The 22076-nt window shown below is 36.5% G+C and overlaps 2 protein-coding genes across 10 annotated transcripts in view; one reads left to right on the top strand and one right to left on the bottom strand.

The window, feature by feature from the left end:
- zgc:100868 overlaps positions 1–1043 on the bottom strand; it is a 32159-nt gene extending 31116 nt beyond the window's left edge. The window contains exon 1 of the mRNA XM_067382357.1: positions 916–1043. The gene's annotated coding sequence lies outside the window, so the exon portion shown is untranslated. The remainder of the gene's footprint in view (positions 1–915) is intronic.
- Positions 1–22076, top strand: part of arhgap23a (Rho GTPase activating protein 23a) — a 75314-nt gene that overhangs the window by 10432 nt on the left and 42806 nt on the right. For 7 of the 9 annotated variants that reach the window (XM_067382348.1, XM_067382347.1, XM_067382353.1 and 4 more), the window contains exon 1: positions 1033–1429. The exons of 1 other annotated variant lie outside the window; for it this stretch is intronic. In XM_067382348.1, the coding sequence (XP_067238449.1) occupies positions 1376–1429 (54 nt within the window). In that variant the 5' untranslated portion in view covers positions 1033–1375. One more of the 9 variants, XM_067382349.1, reaches the window with a different exon arrangement.

The raw sequence follows: 22076 nt of genomic DNA, 5'->3' as shown, positions 1-22076 counted from the left end.
ATGTGAGTACAGTGGTTCAATACTAATATTATAAAGCAATGAGAATCCTTTTTGTGCGCCAAAAAAAAAACAATATCTAGTGATGGGTGATTTCATAACACTGCTTCATGAAGCTTCAGAGCTTTACGAATCTTTTGTTTTGAATCAGTGATTCGCGTATCGAATGACTAAACTGCTGAAATCACGTGACTTTGGCACGCCGATCCACTGATTCGATTCATAAAGCTCTGAAGCAGTGTTTTGAAATTGGCCATCACTACATATTGTTGAAAAGTCATTATTTTGTTTTTTTTTGGAGCGCAAAAAGTATTCTAGTCACTTATATATAATATTAATATTGAACCACTGTACTCACATGAACTGATTAAAATATATTTTTACTACATTAATGGATCTTGAGAGAGGAAATGTAATTGCTGTCAATGCAGGCCTCACTGAGCCACCGGATTTCATCAAAAATATCTTAATTTGTGTTCTGAAGATGAACGAAGGTCTTACGGGTGTGGAACAACATTATTTTCATTTTTTGGTGAACTAACCCTTTAAAACATAGCATAATTCCGAATATACACTAACAAAGACATGTACCATGGTACAGACAAATATCTGATTTGAGGGGGGAGGAGAGGGATAGGGGTCACCCTCATGAGAAGATAATATCTTTGAAATACCTTATGCAAACATCATAGTATGAAAATAGTAACCTTTCAAAAAGGCACAGTGGTAGTATCAAGGTGATATCATGTTACAAAATGTATTAAAATATGAACTATGAACATTTAACACTATTGCATTATCAGCTGTTATCATAACTTTACCACACACTGTCGTTATTTTTAACTCCCCAGTCATTTTTGTGTTCTTCAGAGATGTCTTAGCTGTTGTATCTCTCAACACACACTCCAACTTACTCACCTTTCCTTTGTCTGTTATGTCTTTTAGTTCCCGTCTATCTTTTTATCTGGGCACAAAGAGGGCTTTGTTTTCATGGCCTTGAACGCACCGCGCTCTGGCGCCCGTCACGCGTCCAGCTACGTCATAGTTTCCGAACGCGAACGCAAAGCGGCGCGTTTTGTAATGTCCGCGTGCTGGCGCCAGAGGGAGCTCCGCGCTACTCGTTTCAGCCCAACACGCAGATTCGTCCAGCGCCTTGTGCTGTAATGGGACAGGCCGGTTGAAGAACTGAACGGATTTGCATCGGGCGAGGGAAAAGGGAGGGCACTGCGGGCAAACAACGGGAAAGAGACGAGCGGACGGAAGAAAACTGGATAGGTGAACGCCACGGTTTAAGAAAAATAGCTCATAGCACACTTCTTTCACAGTAATCTCAACCGCGACCCCCCGAATCCCCCTACAAAACAAGTTAAGCTGTCCAATGAATGGAGTTGCATTTTGCCTTGTTGGAATACCTCCGTATCCAGAAAACGAAGTAAGTGCAAGACTTTTCCTCAGTAAAGCGAAACGCGCTGAGCATCCGATGCTCTGCAAATGTTTGTGTAAAGTCGAGTTAAACATCATTCTCTGTGTTAAACAGTGTTGTGTTCATCAGAGAGCACGATTTCCTAAGAGGATTAAGTAGCGTGGATACAGTGTGTACAAACAGATGAGACCGCTATTCCTACACAAACTCCTTTTCACTGCCAGCTTGGGTTAATAATAGCATTTTACCCTTCAAAAGTTTATTAAGCACGATTGTAACAAGATAAACGACTGAAATGGTGGTACTTTAACATCACTCGCACGTAGTTGTTGTCAACTAACGTTACGCCGCTTTGAGCTCTGGATTCAGCTGTCAATCACTTCACACGTCGTTCACTTATATATTATATCGGAACGTGATTTAACAAAAAAATCATGTGAACAGACGTTGTTGATGTTGTCTTTATCTCAAAATGTTTTTATTTTTGTGGTAAGTGAAAATTATTAACGTAATTAGAGTGTTTTTTTATACATAATACAGGCAGTTTTTTTATTTTATATTATGAAGAATCTCTTCAATTAGTAAATGTAATAAATTAAGTTTTAATTTTTTCTGTTTTTCTCTTGAGAATGAATGGCTGTTACATAGTGTATAACATTATTATCACTTAATTTTTACTGAAATAAATTATTCCTTAAAGACCATGTAAATACATTTATCTGTAGATCTGATAAAGTAAACTGATTAAATTGGTTAAGCTGATTATTGATTTATCTCATAGCATCGCATAATATATTCTGTGGTTTTATTATAGACTACTTGACTACTGACAGTTTTAAAAAGAAAGAAAGAAATGACTTGTCCATTTCTCATCATTTCTTTGTCTCCTTCATCTCTATGTCTGTTTATATTTACGAGGTGGTAAAGAGGTTTATTTGTAAACCGCTGTATATTTGAGCATGTCTGTGGGTGGGTGTGTATCAGCACATTACAGCATCACCCGGGGCAACAGCTTTACTGTATGTCTCTGATCTTTTCTATGTCATAATTCTTGTTTTACAGTCAGAGGTTTTTATTAGATGCTTTTGATGTGAAATGAGGAAAGAAAGAAATGTGCATGCATATACAGTCATCAAGACTAAATGGTTTTTGTGCATCATTAGCAATGGAGCTGAATCAGCATGTCTGCTCTGTGTCTTTACTAAAGACTACCATAGTAAAGATTACCACACTGCTGGCGTTTGTGAGTCAAAATGGGTTTAGAGCTCAGTGGCATTAGTAAAGAGATCTTGATTTGCACCAAAAAGTGTTTAGACACTAACATTTCTGAATGTCATTTGCATTAAATAACAAAATATCAAAACAAGTGCTACAAACTTCCCTTTTTTTTGTGTTCAACTTACGGAACGAACGCGGCGCCAGTTTAGTTTTTTTCCGTAAGTAGAATAGGGAAGGCGTAGGACATACGGCGTAAGCATACACGGCGTTAATTTGTGTTTATAAAGCATATACAGTTGTATTTTTTTCAAAAATGACCGATCTTTTCGCTAGATAAGACCCTGGAATGTTTTCATCAAAAACATTTATTTCTTTTCGACTGAAGAAAGAAAGACATGAACATCTTGGATGACATGGGGGTGCGTAAATTATCAGGAAATTTTTATTTGAAAGTGGACTAATCCTTTAAAGGGGTGCTTCACTGTTGGCAAAATGGGCTTCTCAACTGCCTATGCAGTAGAAAAGAAAAATCGAAAAAAAAGAAATCGGCTCTACCTGACTAGAGAAATCAAAGGAAAAAGGCTGTTGTCTTCCCTTTTCCCAAATAGGTAGGAAAACTTCAAAACCAATAATGCACTGTGCAAGTTGCATTCCAAGGCCACTCCTACCAATACACTTACCAGAGTCAAATACCACCTTGCTTTAGTACGAAATACTTCTTAGCAAACTATTAGTCACAACAATGTCAACTTGTAGCATAATGTTCCTGGGCGCAAGGATTATTATTGGTTTCCAGTGAAGGATCCAGAGCGTTGTAGGTTTGTGGCTAAAGATTGCAAAGGATTGTAAATATGGACAGAACACTGTGATGGAAAATCTGAAAAACCTCCATGTTTGTAGTCAACATTTCAAACTGGATGACTATACAAAACAACAGCGTCTAATGCCAAACGGATAGGAAAAAGGTTCCTCCCAAACCACTGAAGCAAAACGGCGTCGCATACAGATAAGAAAGCTGTTTCATTTTTACCATAATGCTGTTTAAAGAGTAGACAAATATGATACAGGTTTCAGTGATAAATCGACCCATACAATAACTGTTCTGTCGATCCGACTGCCCATGGTTTCAAAAATGCGGAAGAATTATTATTAAGTTTTCATGCTGTCAAAAGCAAAACGTGTCCTCCAGCAGACTTTTGCTGACAAATAAATGTGAATTTCTCAGTCCAGGTAACACAAACATTGTTCATTTACATATATTACTGACATAGTAACAATACAAAGCGGGTTAAAAATCGGCAAAGTTACACATATCATATTCGGTAATATTGTAACTATGAATTTCTAGCACATGATAGACATTCAAAAGTGGGAAACTCAGAATGGGATAATGCACAAGTTTTCGAGTTGCTAGTTTGGTAGGGTCATGTTGATTTGAAACAAGGTCAAAGCATTGATCTATAAAATAGACAAAAAAGTGGAAAGCAAGTCCATTTTGAATGCTATAAAGTTAATTGCTCGACTTTCACAGTTTGCTTGAACAAAAACATTTAGTCATGATACCATCTATAAATAAATTATATAAATTAATATTGTTTTTGATTTTGAATACAAAAGTAATTATTTTGGGTTTACTGCTCACAATTTAATTATTTTGCTTTGTTTCTGACTTGATTGTGTAAAATAATAACAAATGTCCGACTCGAAAGTACGAGCTTCCCATGTGCAATTGAAGGCAGCATAAGGAGGACATTTTTCATTAATGTTTAACAATCAAAAAGAGTCCAGATTTTGAACAATATACAGTATATTTTTCTTCTTTTTGTGAAGCATTTTGCTTTTTTTTTTTTAAATAATTGTCATTTGCCTTGCCTCTGTCTTTTTAATTGTCATCTATTTCGATACTAATGCCATGACATTCATGCATTTTAACTGTGGCTTAAGTGTCCATGTGAATTTTTGGGGATTCTATATGGTAACGGACCTTTTGGCCCGGTTAATGATTTTGATCAGCATCCATTATGTGATAATGTAAAAGTTATAATGTTATTGACATTAGTAGAATAATAATCTTAGAGTGTGACATTAAAATCAAGTAATAACCTGCCCCCAACCAACACACACACACACACATGCACACACACACAGAGAGAGAGAGATACATTTAGACGGATAGAGAGAGATACATTTAGACAGAGGACAAGAAAAGATCAGGGAGGGAGATTAAAAGATGCTATTTTCTCATTATGGACTCAAGTAAACCCAAATACACTTGATAAATATAGTCTGGTGTTGTTGTGCTCAGAGGGTGTGGTACCAGTGTGTGTGTGTGAGAAAGAGTGAATGTGCTGCTCTCTCTCCCAGTCATGCCTAATTGAACCCTGATTCAATTATCACAAAGCGGTTAGGCAAAGAGGAGGGGAAGGAAAGAGGAGGACATGAGAACACACTTCACTTCATTTAGAGAGATCAGCAGACTGCATTTAGTGCTCACAAATATCAGATCAGAGCAGTCAGTCATATGCACTTCAATAAACACATTCAAAACAACTGTCAGTTTGTATTACTTAATTTGCATGATCTATATTATTTAATTATTGCATGATCTATATTACTTAGTCATGCAAAGACACATTGCACAACTGTGTGATTCCCCACTGCTTTAAAAACACAATAAATTGATTATTCATTTCAAATTTCATTAGAAGAATGCAGCCTAGAAGATCTGACTCACTGAAAGAGTCTTAGCGTTGTACATGAGAAGTTTGGGTAGCACTTATGTATCCCGACAGCCGTACAGGGATCTCTTGCGCTGCAGGATGGAAAGATTTTATTCGTGTGTGTTAGAAAGAGAGAGAGAATTTGTGCCAAACTAAGCTCAACGTTTAGGTGTCTATAAGAGAGAAGAGAGTGAATGTTTGGAAAGCAGAGGTCCATTAGCACTTAGACAGTTTAAACATCAAGGGCCTCCTGAGCTGCCTTTTTCATACACTACCATTCAAATGTTTATGATTTTTTAAAATGTTTTTGAAAGAAGTCTCTTATGTTCACCAAGGCTGCATTTATTTCGTCAGTAGTTAAATCAGTTAATATTGAAATATTATTACAATTTAAAATGTTCTTTGTTTCTTTCCCATTTATTTATCCAGATAAAACTTTCTGAGATTAAAAATCTCTTACAGAAGAGTAATATATATTAATATATTATAACCTATGATAATATATTTTAAAATGTCATTTATTCCTGTGATGCAAAGCTGAATTTTCAGCATCATTACTCCAGTCTTCAGTGTCACATGATCCTTCAGAAATCATACTAACAATAATACTAACCATTTTTTTTTTATTATTGTCCACATTGAAAACAGTTGTCTGGTTAATATTTTTTTGTGGAAACCATAATAAATTTTTGTCAGGATTCTTTGATGAATATAAAGTTCAAAACAACATGATTTATTTGAAGTAGAAACCTTAACCTTATAAATGTTTACTGTTACTATTGATAAATTGAATGCGTCCTTGCTGAATAAAAGCATTTAAAAAAAAACATACTGATTCGGTAGTGTATAGGCCAATATTTTGCATGAAGACAGAGCTTTCCCTATCCAAATTTTTTTTCTCATCTCAAGAAATATCAGCGTACACATGAAACCATTGAAACCGACTCAAAATGATGTAGTATACATGCCAGATCAGTATGTGGCGCTGTAATTCTGCCACAGAGATGCACTAAAAACGGAGAATAAGACTAGGAGCATGCGCATAAACCTTGCGTGCTGTGTACAAACTTTAGTAAAGCTTAGAAATAAAACTTTCATTAGTAGTAATAGGCTCAGCAGCTTCTGCAGCATGAACACAAGCATGTAGTCCGCTATTGTGGTTGTTGTTGCTGTTGCGTGACGTAGCGGTGTCTGACTAGGATCGAGACATGGGGTGATGGCATCATTGTTTTACAAAATATACAGATTGGCTGTACACACGAAAACGCAAGGGCGTCGCTTTCAGATTTATCCACTCTGGGACCCGGTTTCAAAAAATAGCGGATTCAGGCTCCCAAAACGCAAGATCCATCTGGACGAAACGCTGATACGATATAAAATGTTTACATATACATCTAAACACATCTCCATGTGGACGGGCTTTAATGTCTATAATCATATTCCTAATATTCAGTGGCATTTCCCCCCTATTAACCTGGAAATAAACAGTCAGTTTTAAAACTGTAAGAAGACATTTTTTTTTAGTTAAGATGTAAAATATTAAACGAGAAATGTTTCACATTCTGCAGAATGTATAAGTCTTGCATATACTCTTAGGATCATCTCGGAGAACATGATCATCAGGTTTGACAAACTGCTGGTGGATGGATGATGGAAAAAGAGAAAAGGAAAGAGGGTGTAAATGTGTAAATGGATGAATGGAAAGATATCATTTTAAAAGATACTCAAATCCATTCTAAAGGAAGTTCATTAAGAGTGATACAGGATTTTGATTGGTCAGATTTACACAGCTGGGAGTGTGTTTTAGATCCTCTCTCATCTCATGCCAGTTTAATGCTTCTGTGAGTTCAGGAAATAGTGGTGAATCAGGAATTGATGCATACTGATCCATGACGATACAAACCCAAATTTAGAAAGACTTCCTTTCTGAGAAAGGGTGGTCTGGGTGGGGCGAGATGACACACACCCTCCACCAGTGATTTACAGAAACAGAAGAAGAGAATAACAGTGATGGCGAGAACTAATCGAACAGTTCTGCTCGCCAGTAGCACAGTAGTGTCTTCCTGTGACACATACGTTAAAACAGCAATGAGCTACAGTTATGAAGCTTCTTCAGTAACGCTCCACCCTTCACATATCGCTTACTCATCGTATTGAAATGCAGGGGCACAGTGTAAAACATGTGTGAGCAGTATGCTGTTATTCACTGCGGTATTGTTGGGACTGTATTTGAAGAATGATTGCTGTAGGCTTTAGATGTTGAATGCTGAGCCCCAGATGGGCGTCGACCTCCACCGCTGCTCCCAGTGGATGACAGCACTCACATAATGGCTGCTTATTGATCTCTCTCTCTCTCTCTCTCTTGCGCTCTCCTTCTCTCTCTGTGTCTGTCTCTATAACCTAATGTGAACCTGACGAACCATTACAAAAGTGCTCTTGTTAGTCATTTGACTGTCTCAGTAGCCTGCAGTCACTTCAGTGACCTGTGTTTGATGGGAATAACCATGACAGTGACCCAGTGACCCTGTCCTCCCATCTCTACCAGCAGCTCATGTGACTGATGGATTCATCATGAGCATGTTTTTTTTTTTTTTGCAAGCATGCTTGTGTATATGGTTGCTCTGTTGGGTTACAGTCATACTACAGTATTACAAATATTTACCACACTTTAACTACTGTTTCTACTAAAATAATAGTTATACAGTTATGACTGTAAAATTATGCCATTAAAGGGTTAGTTCACCCAAAAATGAAAATTCAAAAATAAAAGTCATTTATTACTCACCCTCATGTCGTTCCACACCTGTAATACTTTCGTTTATCTTCAGAACACAAATTAAGAAATTTTAGTTGAAATCTGATGGCTCAGTGAGGCCTCCATAGCCAGCAATGACATTTCCTCTCTCAAGATCCATTAATGTACTAAAAACATGTGATTGTTCATGTGAGTACAGTGATTCAATATTAATATTATAAAGTGACAAGAATATTTTTGGAGTGCCAAAAAAACAAAATAACGACTTATTTAGTGATGGCCGATTTCAAAACACTGCTTCATGAAGCATCGGAGCACAAATGAATCAGTGTATCGCATCATGCTTCAGATCGCGTGTCAAACTCCCAACGGCTGAAATCACGTGACTTTGGTGCTCCGAACCGCTGATTCGACACACTGATTCATTTATGCTCTGAAGCTTCACGAAGCAGTGTTTTGAAATCGGCCATCACTAAATAAGTCATTATTTTGGGGTTTTTTTTGGCGCACCAAAAATATTCTCATTGCTTTATAATATTAATATTGAATCACTGTACTCACATGAACTGATTTAAATATGTTTTTAGTACCTTTATGGATCTTGAGAGAGGAAATGTCATTGCTCCCTATGGAGGCCTCACGGAGCCATCGGATTTCAACTAAAATATCTTAAATTGTGTTCTGAAGAGTAACGAAGGTCTTACGGGTGTGGAACGGCATGAGGTGAGTAATAAATGACATTATTTTCATTTTTGGGTGAACTAACCCTTTAAGGTGGTTGACTTAAGTTTGCTGCAACATATTATACTTCATTTAAAAATATTTTTCTACTTATTTATATAGTAATCTTATGAGCTGTGCTACACTTTGGCAGATATTTAGCATAATTTTAAAATATAGTGACAGTGTATCCAGTATTAAATGTTGGTTTCTATGTATATTTCACAACTTACAATCATATATTTCATTAAGTGAAATAATAATGTACTCGAAGTACCTAAATCTGCTTTAGACATTAAAATAACCACTAACCACTATAATAGGTGGTAAAATATGAAGCCACATGATACATTAGAATTCATTATAAGTATAATATGATCTTGATAATGTGATCTTCAGACTAAGCTTTCTGTTACTTTGTTATCTGTTTGATGATAATGGTTACTAATCAAAATAATTACAATGAATATCCTAAATGATACCCTGAAGCTAAATTTTTCTGCAGGTATTTTTGTAATTTCTCCAAGATTTCTTTCAGTCTAGCGAATCTAATGCACGTTTGATTGTAATATCGGAGCAAAAGCTAAAACTTTCCATTCCTGTCAGTACAGTGTGGGCAGAGGGCAATTTTTGCTTGAGTGTGATGAAAATGCCTCTCTTCCCACTGGATTGCATTCCTGTGTGCCCTCCAGAAAGAGAGAGTGGGAAACGAGAGCAGAATTAAAGGAATAGTTGGGAAAGGCACAGGGCTGTTGTGTTGTGATGAGAATCACACAATGACTCTCTCTTTCTGCAGAACACAGCAGCTAATGCAGCTCCTCTTGTTGATGGTACACAGCTGGTGTGTGGAGAAGGGAGAGAGAGAGAGAGGAAGGAAGAGAAGACTGATCAAACTGTATTTAGCTGTAACTCAGTGGGCATGATGTCATTGTCAAGAGTTTATTTATTCCAGTGACTCCTTTCTGTAGTGTGCATAAGTACATCAGTGAGCAACCAGTTATGATTGAATCATTCACTTAACAGATTAGTTCAAACAGATTCATTTACATTTGCTAAAAAAAGATTCACTCATGACCAAAACAAGTTTTATTATCCTTTATTAAAATCTGCAAAAATGGGTGTAGAAATATTTTTCACTCAAAAATGGCTATTAAATTCCACAAACAGTAAAATAGAAATGGCAAGTTACACATTGAATGCTCTTGAAACTTAGAAGTAGAAAAGCTGAAAAAAGATTTTATTGTAAATTTTTTTTTGTACTTCAGTAATCTTTGTTTTGTTTAATTAAAAAAACAGTGGGTTACACTTTATTTTACAGTGCCGTAGTTACATTGTAATAACTCAAATAAGTACTGAGTACCATTAATTAACTACATGTACTTACTGTAGAGTTACAGTTAGGGTTTGGTTTAGGGTTAGTTACTTGTAATTATGCATAATTTACTGTTATTACTATAGTAAGCATATGTAGTAACATGTAACTGCGGCACTGTAAAATAAAGTGTTACCTTACAGTGTACTAAATTACTTTAAAAATAGTGTTTAAAGGGTTAGTTTACCCCAAAATGAAAATTTCCGTCGACTGTTTTCTGGAACTTGAAAGTGGTGGTTAAATTGCTGTCTATGAGTCATATACCTCTCAGATTTCAGCAAAAATATCTTAATTTGTGTCCCCAAGATGAACAAAGGTCTTGCGTGTTTGGAACGACATGAGGGTGAGTAATTAATGACAGAAATTTCATTTTTGGATGAGCTAACCCTTTAAGCATCCAAAGCAATTTCTCATTTATTCCACAAAATGTGCAAACTTTTTGACATTTATCAAGCTTTAGATAAATTCAACAATAGCATATGGATTATGAGTGTCAAAAACATCTCTAGTCATTAGTCATAGTCAATGTGTGTGGTTATAAGTCATTTTTACACACATAAATTGGACCATTTTTTCCTTCACATATGAGATCAGTTCACATGCTGATCTCACATTCAGCCTGGAGGTCCTTGCTCTTCAATATGCCTCAATTTGTTTAATTTACGAATGAGATGCTTCGTTCATTGAGTTTGTCCACAACACTTGTTCAGTGCTGTACCACTTTTCAGTCTCATTCAGACTCAAAACACTAACCAGTTCAATGAAGGAAGCGTATTTGTTCAGTAGGTCCAACCAAAATGAATCAAAAAAGGACTATACGAATATTTGCTATATCGTAAACGATTTGTCCAAAAAGCATTTGTTCATGACTGAAACACCACTAGTGCCGTTTTTTATTCTTCAGACTAGATGGTGGAACAAGGCACTATTTGTCCTTTTTTGGTCCATGTGCTGTCAAACTTTTTCTGCAGATCTTTGTGTTTGGATATTCTGAGTTTATTGGTTTGTCCTTAACTTGCAAACTTGTTGAACTCAGCATAATATTTATCATTGTTTAGACACAAATACACAGTTTGATAGGCTCAAGTTCTGTATATGATTGAGCATGCAACCCTTGCCCTATAAACACAAACATCCCTCTCTCTGAGTCTGTGTTAAGGGATAAGATGTTTTTCCCTAGGGAAGCATGTCCAGGCAGGCCGGGATTGGAGCCTGGGACTTGCCTTGCTGGAGCAGCTGATGGAGAGATAAATCGAGCGTAGGGTAACACAGCAGCAGCCTGAGGGCAGGGAGGACAGCTCTCCTCATGTTTGCCCAATCCTGTCATATTCTTCATTAGATATCCATCAGAATTCATGTTTTAATTCTTAAAGGAGCCGTATTCTACAATTCTGCAACAGTTTATTTGTTCTCCACTGATATTGTTTGTCAAGGTTATTTTTCATAAAAATATACATAGTTTAGTTTAAATTATAATATAAATGATAATTTTCTCAGACTTTTAGAAATAGACATGTCTTAAAGGTGACCTATTATACCCCTTTTCACAAGAAGTAATATAAGTCTCTGGTGTCCCAAAATGTGTCTGTGAAGTTTCAGCTCAAAATACCCCACAGATCATTTATTATAGCTTGTCAAACTTGCTCGTATTTGGGTGTGAGCAAAAACACACTGGCCCGCTTTCCAGAAGAGGGTGGAGGTTTAACAGCCTGAGCTTTGGTTGCTCAACATCAACAAAGCAGGAGAATCTCAAGCAGCCAAAATAATGATTGTCAGTAACGGTGTTCAGCCTTACATTGTTCAAACTGGAGTCAGACACTGATGGAGAGACTCAGGAAGAATTACAACTTTTTTTTTGATGATGATGATGATGATGAGTTGATTCAGCTGATCGACAGGCATGTGCCGTCATGTTAATCTTTTGTGCTAATCCAGCGTTGAATTGACCCATGGTAACAACACTCTACTACAACAACTCTTCCTCTTCTCTAAAGCAGCCCAACATGGTCTCACCCCTATTGTTGCATGTTCTCAGGGCAGGGTTTATGTAAATTTGGGGGTTTGTGATGTCATAAACCTGTGAAGAAGCTCGCTGTAGTCCTTACCAGCCGTTTGTTGTAGTCCTTAAAAAACGATTTTCGATAAAAGAAAGTATCTCCCTTTGCATTGAACTTTGAACGTTGTAACTTTGCAGATGTTGTTTATGCTCAAACAGCAACATTACACACTAACTAAAGTTAAAAAAGTCAAATCATAATCAACCACCCCTTTAAAAGATACAGTAGCAAAAATTCCAGCAAAATTTCTATTTCCTACTTGAAAACGGGCAATGAAACAGCACTTAAAGTTGGATGTCTAACTTGGAAACTCATGTGGAAGGATTTTGAAAAGATGCGGATGTATTCTACCATTCAAAAGTTTGGGCTAAATAATTTTTTTTTTGACAGAACTTCAGCAAGGATGCATTAAATTGATCAAATGTGAAAGTAAAGACATTTATAATGTTACACAATATTATGTTACACAAGCCCATTAGGGTTTCCACAAAAATATTAAGCAGTACATCTCTTTTCAGCATTGATGATAATAATAAGAAAGTTTCTTGAGCATCAAATCATCATATTAGACTGATTTCTGAAGGATCATGTGACACTGAAGACTGGAGTAATGATGGGAAAAGTGCACATTTAATGATCAACAATAACATTTAATTAACATTGATGAAACAAAGTTCTTGCATTTCATGACAATCTGCTGAATACTGACTAGCGTTTAATGTGTAAACGTAGGTGGTCATACAAGTGCTCATGGTTTGTGACGTCAGTATCATCATGATTTATGAATGACCCATTTTTTCGGCTTAGTTTCCATAAAGTCTTAGTGGTTTGGTTAATGAGCTTTGCTTCATGAAATATGAAGTATATCAACAACATCAGACTGTATTATTTTTAAAGACCAAAATTCAGCTTTCCGTCCCTTTAACAAATCTCAGCAATTTGTGACATTTCTTTATCAGTAAATAATCTCTTCTTGATCTTCAGCTTGTTTTTTTCTTTTTGGACCTGCTGTGTTGTTTGTTATTTCCACCGCTAACATTCCACCATACCTCTGTCTCCTCTTTCCATCTCTTTAGCTTCTTACTTTTTGAAGATCAGTCTCTTCTTTAAGCTTTTGCCTTATTTGGTTATCTCTCAGCAGAAATCTATGAATACATATTTCTCTGCCTTCCACTTTCTCCTTCCAGTCATCTTCTCTCTCTTTCAGCTGTTTGTGTAGGTTTGACAGTTGTGTTTTTTTTAACACAGGAGTGTAGCTGAGAGGTTCCACAACCTAGTGAGCTATACCTACTTGGGAAAAAATTATAAGTGATCGTAGGTATGCTTGTGATGCAAAGCTGCTTTCAAAAAATATACTGTATGCAATATAGACAAACTGGTTTGTTTTACATGGCTGTCAAATAGTTTTTGGACAGTATAGCTACAAAGAGGACCAGAAGTGATACTTCTGGGTCAGGTATCTGAATCTATTAAAGGGTTAGTTCACCCAAAAATGAAAATAATGTAATGTATTACTCACCCTCGTGTCGTTTTACACCCGTAAGACCTTCGCTAATCTGCGGAACGCAAATTAAGATATTTTTGTTGAAATCCGATGGTTCAGTGAGGCCTGCATAGGGAGCAATGACATTTCCTCTCTCAAGATCCATTAATGTACTAAAAACATATTTAAATCAGTTCATGTGATCGGAGCATTATGAATCAGTGTATCGAATCATGATTCAGATCGCGTGTCAAACGGCCAAACTGCTGGAATCGCGTGACTTTGGCGCTCTGAACCGCTGATTCGATACGCTGATTCATTTGTGCTCTGAAGCTTCATGAAGCAGTGTTTTGAAATCGGCCTATTTAAGTCGTTATTTTGTTTTTTTGGCTCACCAAAAATATTCTCGTCCCTTTATAATATTAATATTGAATCACTGTACTCACATGAACTGATTTAAATATGTTTTTAGTACATTAATGGATCTTGAGAGAGGAAATGTCATTGCTGTGAATGCAGGCCTCATGGAGCCATCGGATTTTATCAAAAATATCTTAATTTGTTTTCTGAAGATGAACGAAGGTTTTACGGGTGTGGAACGGCATGAGGGTGAGTAATAAATTACAGAATTTTCATTTTTGGGTGAATTAATCCTTTAATTTATAAAAAAAAAAAAAAGAAAGAAAAAAAAGAAAAAATCTAATGCTTATAAATATTTGAAAATGTTATTGAAAAGTGAAGTAGTGCAACCAACATTCAGAAAAAAATAAAAATAAAACAGGAAATCATAGAGACCAGACCCTCGTGACTGTGTCAAGGTCATAAAGTCTCTTAAAATATCAGATAATAGTAATAATAATAATAATAATAATAAACATTTTAGAAAATGATGATTAAAATGTGCACTAGCATTTGAAAGTTTTTGAAAGAAGTCTCTTATGCACAAAAAGACTTGTGTTGTGTTGCTTAATATTTCTGTGGAAACCCTGATACATTATTTTCAGTATTCTTTGATGAAAAAATAATAATAATAAAAATAAAAATAAAAATAAAAAGAACAGCATTCATTTGAAATAGAAACATTTTGTATCATTGTAAATGTAATCAATTTAATTCATCTTTACTGAATAAAAGTATTCACTTTTATCTGGCCCCAAACATTTGAATGATTGTGTATACACTCAAGAAAATATTTTTTAACAATTTTAGAGTCATTAGATTAAAAATGTTTGTTAAAAACTGTGTACATTTTTCTAAATCATATGAAACTAAAGAGTAGTTTTTTTTTAATATCCTTTCTTCTCATTGACCCTGCAGTCACTCTGCAAAACTAAGAGACTGTCATAAGATTTCCAGCAAATAAAAATTCCCCGTCAGCCATGATACACAGAAGGAGAGAGCAGGAAGTGCTGCCCACATCTGTAATCAGCATGTGCGTGACTCCTCGGCTAGTTCTGCTAACCTGAATCTCACATGGCAACATGAAAGGGCCCGCAGGACAATACACCTATCCAAGAACCCATTCACACACACACACAGAGACTGTATCTCTGCCCAGTCCTTACAAACAACAGGGAAGAGTTCACAGATTGGTTGATAGTGAGAACCATGGTTTATTTTCAAAATAATGTCTGGAGCTTTGTGTGTGTTTATGTGAGAATAGGCTATGTGTCATTGGGACAGCAAACCAAAATGTTCTGTACATGAGTGTGTATGTGAGAGAGAGAGAGAGGGAGAGAGAGAGAGAGAGAAAAAACCCATAGAGAGTTGAGTTGAGAGTAATATTATTATCCTAGGGGCTGTTCTGTTATGGTTGAGTGCCATCATCTGGATGATATCGGAGGGCACTCCGAAATTTGAATTCAGGGTCCAGAATTAACACTTGGCAAGCAGCTAATATGAGATGGACTTTGGCAAGTAAATAAAACTTCCTGCCAGTTGGCTGAAAACTTTATTAGGAACATCACACATTGTTTAGTTTGTAAGAGTGAAAACTGGACCCTCTTTGATTTCAGTGATTAAGTTATTAAAATTCAAAGCCCAAAACAGTCTGGTAATGAAAACATCCAGGTCACCTAAAGTTTTTTTCTTCTTCAGAACTCTATGAGGTGACACGTGTGGATTACTCCTGGAATTTACCAAAATTATTTTATATATATATATCTAATCAGCCAGTCACATGGCAGCAGATGATCTGCTGAAGTTCAAACTAAGCATCAGAAAGGGGTAGAAAGGTGATTTCTGCTGTAACACTCAGATGGCAGGCTCAGAATTTGGTGTAAACAACATGAAAGCATGAATCCATCCTGCCTTGCATCAATGGTTCAGCCTGCTGTTGATGGTGTAATGGTGTTGGCAATATTTTCTTGGCACACTTTGGGCCCTTTATTGAGCATTGTTTACCACAGCTATACATAAGTAATGCTGACCATGTCCATCCCTTTATGACCACAATGTATACATCTTCTGATGGCTACTTCCAGCAGGACAATGCACCATTCACTAAGCTCAAAAAATCTTAAACTGGTTTCCTGAACATGACAGTGAGTTCACTATACTCAAATGGCCTCCACAGTCACCAGATCTCAATCCAATAGAGCACCTTTGGGATGTGGTGGAATGAGAGATTCACATCATAGATGTGTAGCCGATAAATCTGCAGCACCTTGTGATGCTATTATGTCAATATCGACCAAAATCTCTGAGGAATGTTTCCAGCACCTTGTTCCATCTCTGCCATGAAGAATTAAAGAAATCAAAATTTAAGTTTTTTAGCTTTTAGTATTAATATGTTAGCCTTAAGGTTATGAACAAGTTGGTGACTTCCAAAACAATGACAAAATTCGCATTTAGTCTCTAACTTCCGCTAAAAAGGATCACGGATTTTCATGACATCACATCGCACTTCAGCTTCTCCTCAAATCTTTTGCCCAATCAAATGCTCTTTAGAATCTAAAGCATCCCACTGAAGCTGTGCCTGAAATCGTTCACTTGTTCACACATTTACTATTTTCTACATGGTGACTGGCAAATAGTGCACTTTGTAGGGGATAGGGAATTCAGACAGTGTAAATATGCTTTCCATTGAGGCGAATGAAGGCTGGTTTCACGTTAGTGTCACGTGAACCGCAGCACACACAGTCTGCTCCGGTCCAGAGAGCACAGAGCGGATCGTAACCGTGAGTCAGCTCAAACCACAAAACGTATCGGACCCATTTAAATTCTGCACAGAATGCTTTATATCTCTAAAGAGATATAAAGTAGATGAGGAGGAGAAACGGTTAGAGATTAGAAGAAAAATGAGGTTTTACGGCTCTGGCTGAGCTGTGGTATAAACAAAATGATATTGGCTATTTTAAAAAAGGGGAGGAGCTGTTCGATATGTCCCGCCCTATCTTCCTGTTTCAGTTGAAACTACGTCAACACATTGAATAATTTTCAAAGGCACTTCAGTGGACCTTTAAAGGGTTAGTTCACCCAAAAATGAAAATTCTGTCATTAATTACTCACCCTCATGCCGTTCCACACCCGTAAGACCTTCATTCATCTTCAGAACACAAATTAAGATATTTTAGTTGAAATCCGATAGCTCCGTGAGGCCTCCATAGGGAGCAATGGACACATTAATATTATAAAGCGACGAGAATATTTTTGGAGCACCAAAAAAAACCAAATAATGACTTATTTAGTGATGGCCGATTTCAAAACACTGTTTCGTGAAGCATCGGAGCACAAATGAATCAGTGTGTCGAATCATGATTCAGATCGCGTGTCAAACTGCCAACGGCTGAAATCATGTGACTTTGGTGCTCCGAACTGCGGATTCGATACGCTGATTCATCTGTGCTCCGATGCTTCATGAAGCAGTGTTTTGAAATTAGCCATCACTAAATAAGTCGTTATTTTGTTTTTTTTGTTGCACCAAAAATATTCTCGTCGCTTTATAATATTAATATTGAACCACTGTACTCACATGAACTGATTTAAATATGTTTTTAGTTCCTTTATGGATCTTGAGAGAGGAAGTGTCATTGCTCCCTATGGAGGCCTCACGGAGCCATCAGATTTTATCAAAAATATCTTAATTTGTGTTCTGAAGATGAACGAAGGTATTTCGGGTGTGGAACGGCATGAGGTAAGTAATAAATGACAGAATTTTCATTTTTGGGTGAACTAACCCTTTATGGCAGTTCTGAAAGCAAAAGAGGTTCAACCCGGTACTAGCCGGTGTACCTAATAAAGTGGCCGGTGAGTGTATATTCAATGCATACTTGCTGTATAAAATTATTAATTTCTTAAAAAAAAAATCTTTCTGACTTTTTCATGGTAATGTAAATAATGGAAAAAAGTAAAATACAAATTTATGGCTAGGAAAAAAATATGCATTTAATTGAATTTGATTCAGGCGTAGCACAAATTAATACACCTAAGTAATTGTTATAAACTACATGGAAACTTGGAGTATTTGAAAGTCAAGCAGGAATCTTAGTAACCATGTCTGGATTTATGGAGGGGCAGTGACCCAGGACCTCAGACTGTCAGGGGCCTCCAAAACCTCAGGCAGTTTGACCCGAGGCTTCTAGCATACAGAATGAACTCACAGGACTCACAGGACCATGATCTCCTCTCCTCTCCTCTCCTCTCCTCTCCTCTCCTCTCCTCTCCTCTCCTCTCCTCTCCTCTCCTCTCCTCTCCTCTCCTCTCCTCTCCTCTCCTCTCCTCTCCTCTCCTCTCCTCTCCCAGTGAAGGTTTGAGTTTCAGCCGCTGGGGTCCGCACATACATTGCTACAGATGTGAACACACACACGGAAGAAACACGTCATCCTTGCAGTCCAACATTATAATTTACATCTGTTAATTACACAGGGTTGAGTGAACTAAAGGGGCCCAGAAGACAGAGAGTCAGTCCTGTGAGGGAGGGCGCTGAGCCACTTCTGACCACAACAAGCCCCTCTCTCTGCAGCTCTCCTCCAGCCAGAAAGAAAAGAGACTCAGTGTAATGAGAGCAGGAGATGACCAAAGAGAACTGGAAATTTGATGTAAAGCGAATTAAAAAGAGGGTAGACTTAATATCGCCAGATGTGACTTTTTTTTTTTAATTGGTTAACCCGTGAATACCCAGATTTTTCCCAGAGATATTTTAATTAGGATAACAGAATACCCTTAAATAATGTATATTTGGTAGTACATGTCAAGCTTTACTATTCATACACAAGAAGCATGTTCAAACCTGGATAACAGTGATGCACTGATATTACATTTTGTTCCATACAACTGATTAATTATTTTCATTAAAATTTCATTCAATATCTTATATTGACTGATAACCCATATGGTACCAATTTTGTGCATCTCTATTTGTAAATATCGGACAAAAGTTTTTTTTTATTAATATTTTTATTGCGTAATCAAACACATTGATTTACTGGCGCACTTAATCAGATGCAGTCTAACACATGCTTGAGTAAAGATGAATGATCTTAGCATTGAAAATCATTGATAACACTCCAACATAGAAATCCACATCAAGATATTTTTATAATAAACAAGACCTCAAACTCCACCCTATTGATAAATGATTTCGCTTGTGGTTACAGGAACATCGAGTTTAATTTAGTGAGTTGTTGCTTAGCATCCCATAACCCTCTGGATTGTGGAAACATTGATGGTTGCCAGGAGGCATGGCTGCTATGGCGATGGGGTGTGGTTGTTAAAGCAGCTGTATTGATGTGGAATTCGGCAATGCAGAAGGGAAACCACACACACTGAAACACACCATTCACACAGACATTAACGTTCAGAGCCAAGGAGGATGTATTTTTAGAGCAGAACAATTTCACAGCTGACTTAAAAGGGGTCAGTGTTAAGACGAATGCTGGTGAGGAGAATATCTGCAGGTATCTGACACATACGCCACACATCTCGATCCCTTCTAAAAGCTCCTAAGAAATACACGCCAGGTTGTGTGCCTTTGATTGTTGTGTAAAGAGTTTTTAAAAATTTTTTTATTCTAATATGCTGATTTACTCAAAAATTATTTTTAATGGTTATCAATGTTGAAAACAGTTCCATTTTTTTTATTTTATTTTTTTTATTTGGATGAACAGCGTTTATTTGAATCTTTTGTAACATTATAAAAGTCTGTACTGTCATTTTTGATCAATTTATTGCATCCTTGCTGAATAAGGGTAGTATTTTCTTTCAAAACATCTTACTGACTTGTAAATGTGTTCGTGTCGGCACATCTGCTCTGCGTTGAGTTTCTGCTTTAATCTCTCTGGTCTTCATGTAGAACAGGTGTGATGCCCCTTCGACTTCCTCTCATGCACTTAACTTAGATCCCATCACACACATGTATACCAGTTGTGTAATGATTGGACATTATTATCCGTGAAAAAAAAAAAAAAAAATATATATATATATATATATACCTAGTTAGTGCAGTTATTTATATTTTTGATACATCTTTACTGGTGCAGGACACTATAGTTAATTTATGTAAGTGAGGATAGCAAAATAAAGTAAAGTGTGACATATTATACCCCCAAAATTCTTCATACAGTGGATTACCAGTAAAATTGATAAAAATTTGGGACCAAAAATTATTCAGACACTTTGACCTGACCATGTTTTGCTAGAGTGTTATCTGACATAATTAAGATTATTTTTTTCTGACACAGTTTAACTCTGAGATCTATAGTGAATAAACTGTATTAATGAATGAAATGTTCAAGATGTCTGAATAAATTTTGCTTTGACTGTATGTGTGCAATATGTGCCTTGCCTGATGTTATTTGCAAGTCTAGTTCCTACAAAGTTTTTTTTTCTCTCTCTCTATCTCTGAACAAGTTTTTCTTTTCTTGCTGCAGCTTTCAGGCACAGCCCACAGAATATGTGTTTACATGTAAACACTTGCATTTCTGAAGCACTCATTGGGTTGTGCTGTAGTGCTGCCATCTGTTGGTGGTTTCATGTCACTACAGCCCATTGTTTTGCTTCAGGTCTGCAGCCTATTGGTCAACAGCTTTGCTGAGGATTACAGCTAAAATTAACCAGCTTAAAGCAGAGTAGTTTTTTTTTCACACACACACAAAAACACACCCCCCCCCCACACACACTCAGGAGAGGCAGATTAAAGTCGGTCTAGACTGTGTTCTGCTATCTAATGCTCTTGGGACCAAATGGTGTTGTCGGGTCTCCTATATTATCTTCTGTCTCTGTGTTATCCTGCGCTCACTGAGGCCTCAGCTGATACACAATATCAGCACACTTTATACACATGCATATGTAGCTTTGTTTATTTTGTGCTTTTTTAATTGATTTTAGCATTGCACTTTCCTTCATTCATACTTTTTGGGCATTGTGTGTGGACTGTTTCTTATGTGACCAGCAGGGGACAGACTACTTCCTTTTTTTATAGGTGCATGAATGAATGTGCATGTGTGCTTTTACTAAGATACAGGCTTATATGATATTTATAAGATTATGTGGGTGGTTACATATTATTTTTTGCATTAAGCATTTTTTTGGGGGCTTTGTCAGAACAGATGTGTGACCCATGAGTTTAGAGTATTTGTTCCATCATCATGTGATGATAGATGAATCAGACTGGTTTGTGTGTGATGATAGGGGAGATTTATATCAGAGCATGTGCAGATCAAACATCCACCGCTCACGTAGCTTTCACAGCTCGAGTCTATTTAAGCATGATGGCTCTATTGTGCTGTTTGTGTTTCTTTTATATAAAGTAACTCGGAAGAAAAACATATTCTCTATGGAGTTCTCAGAAATGTTTTATTTTATGCATGCACAATATTTCAGGACCTTATGTGTTTTAATATATATTTTTGTTGTTTTTGGTCATTATTGGAGATTTATCTGCCGACATTGGGTGATTGTTTCCACTTGTATATCACTAATTAAAATTGGAGTGAATTGCTGTGTGGATGTAACAATATAGTTTTAATTGGTATATAGATTAAAAATATGTGTAATTTATCAGAGATTGGTCATAACATGAAAATAATTATTGGTGTCATTAGGTGAGATTAAATGGAGACTCCTACTTCTATTGTCAACAACTGTCTTGTTTGTTTCTATTTTTATTTCTCATTAGGAATGTTAACCCTCTGGTATTCCTCACTTAGGGGTCACAATTGTGATCCTTTGCATCAGAACAATAAGCATATTTTTTTTAATACGCATGTACATGTATGTGTGCACTTTGTATTTTGTTTCACTAATATTTATTCTTTAATATTTTGTATTTTGAGGGGATTTTTATGGTACTAGACAATATTTCGTATTACTTACAATTAATACACTGTTGAA

This window comes from Chanodichthys erythropterus, chromosome 3 (genome assembly GCF_024489055.1).
Source record: "Chanodichthys erythropterus isolate Z2021 chromosome 3, ASM2448905v1, whole genome shotgun sequence".
Taxonomy (NCBI): domain Eukaryota; kingdom Metazoa; phylum Chordata; class Actinopteri; order Cypriniformes; family Xenocyprididae; genus Chanodichthys; species Chanodichthys erythropterus.
The sequence above is the reverse complement of the archived record's forward strand: the minus strand, read 5'-3'. Positions and strand labels throughout refer to the sequence as shown.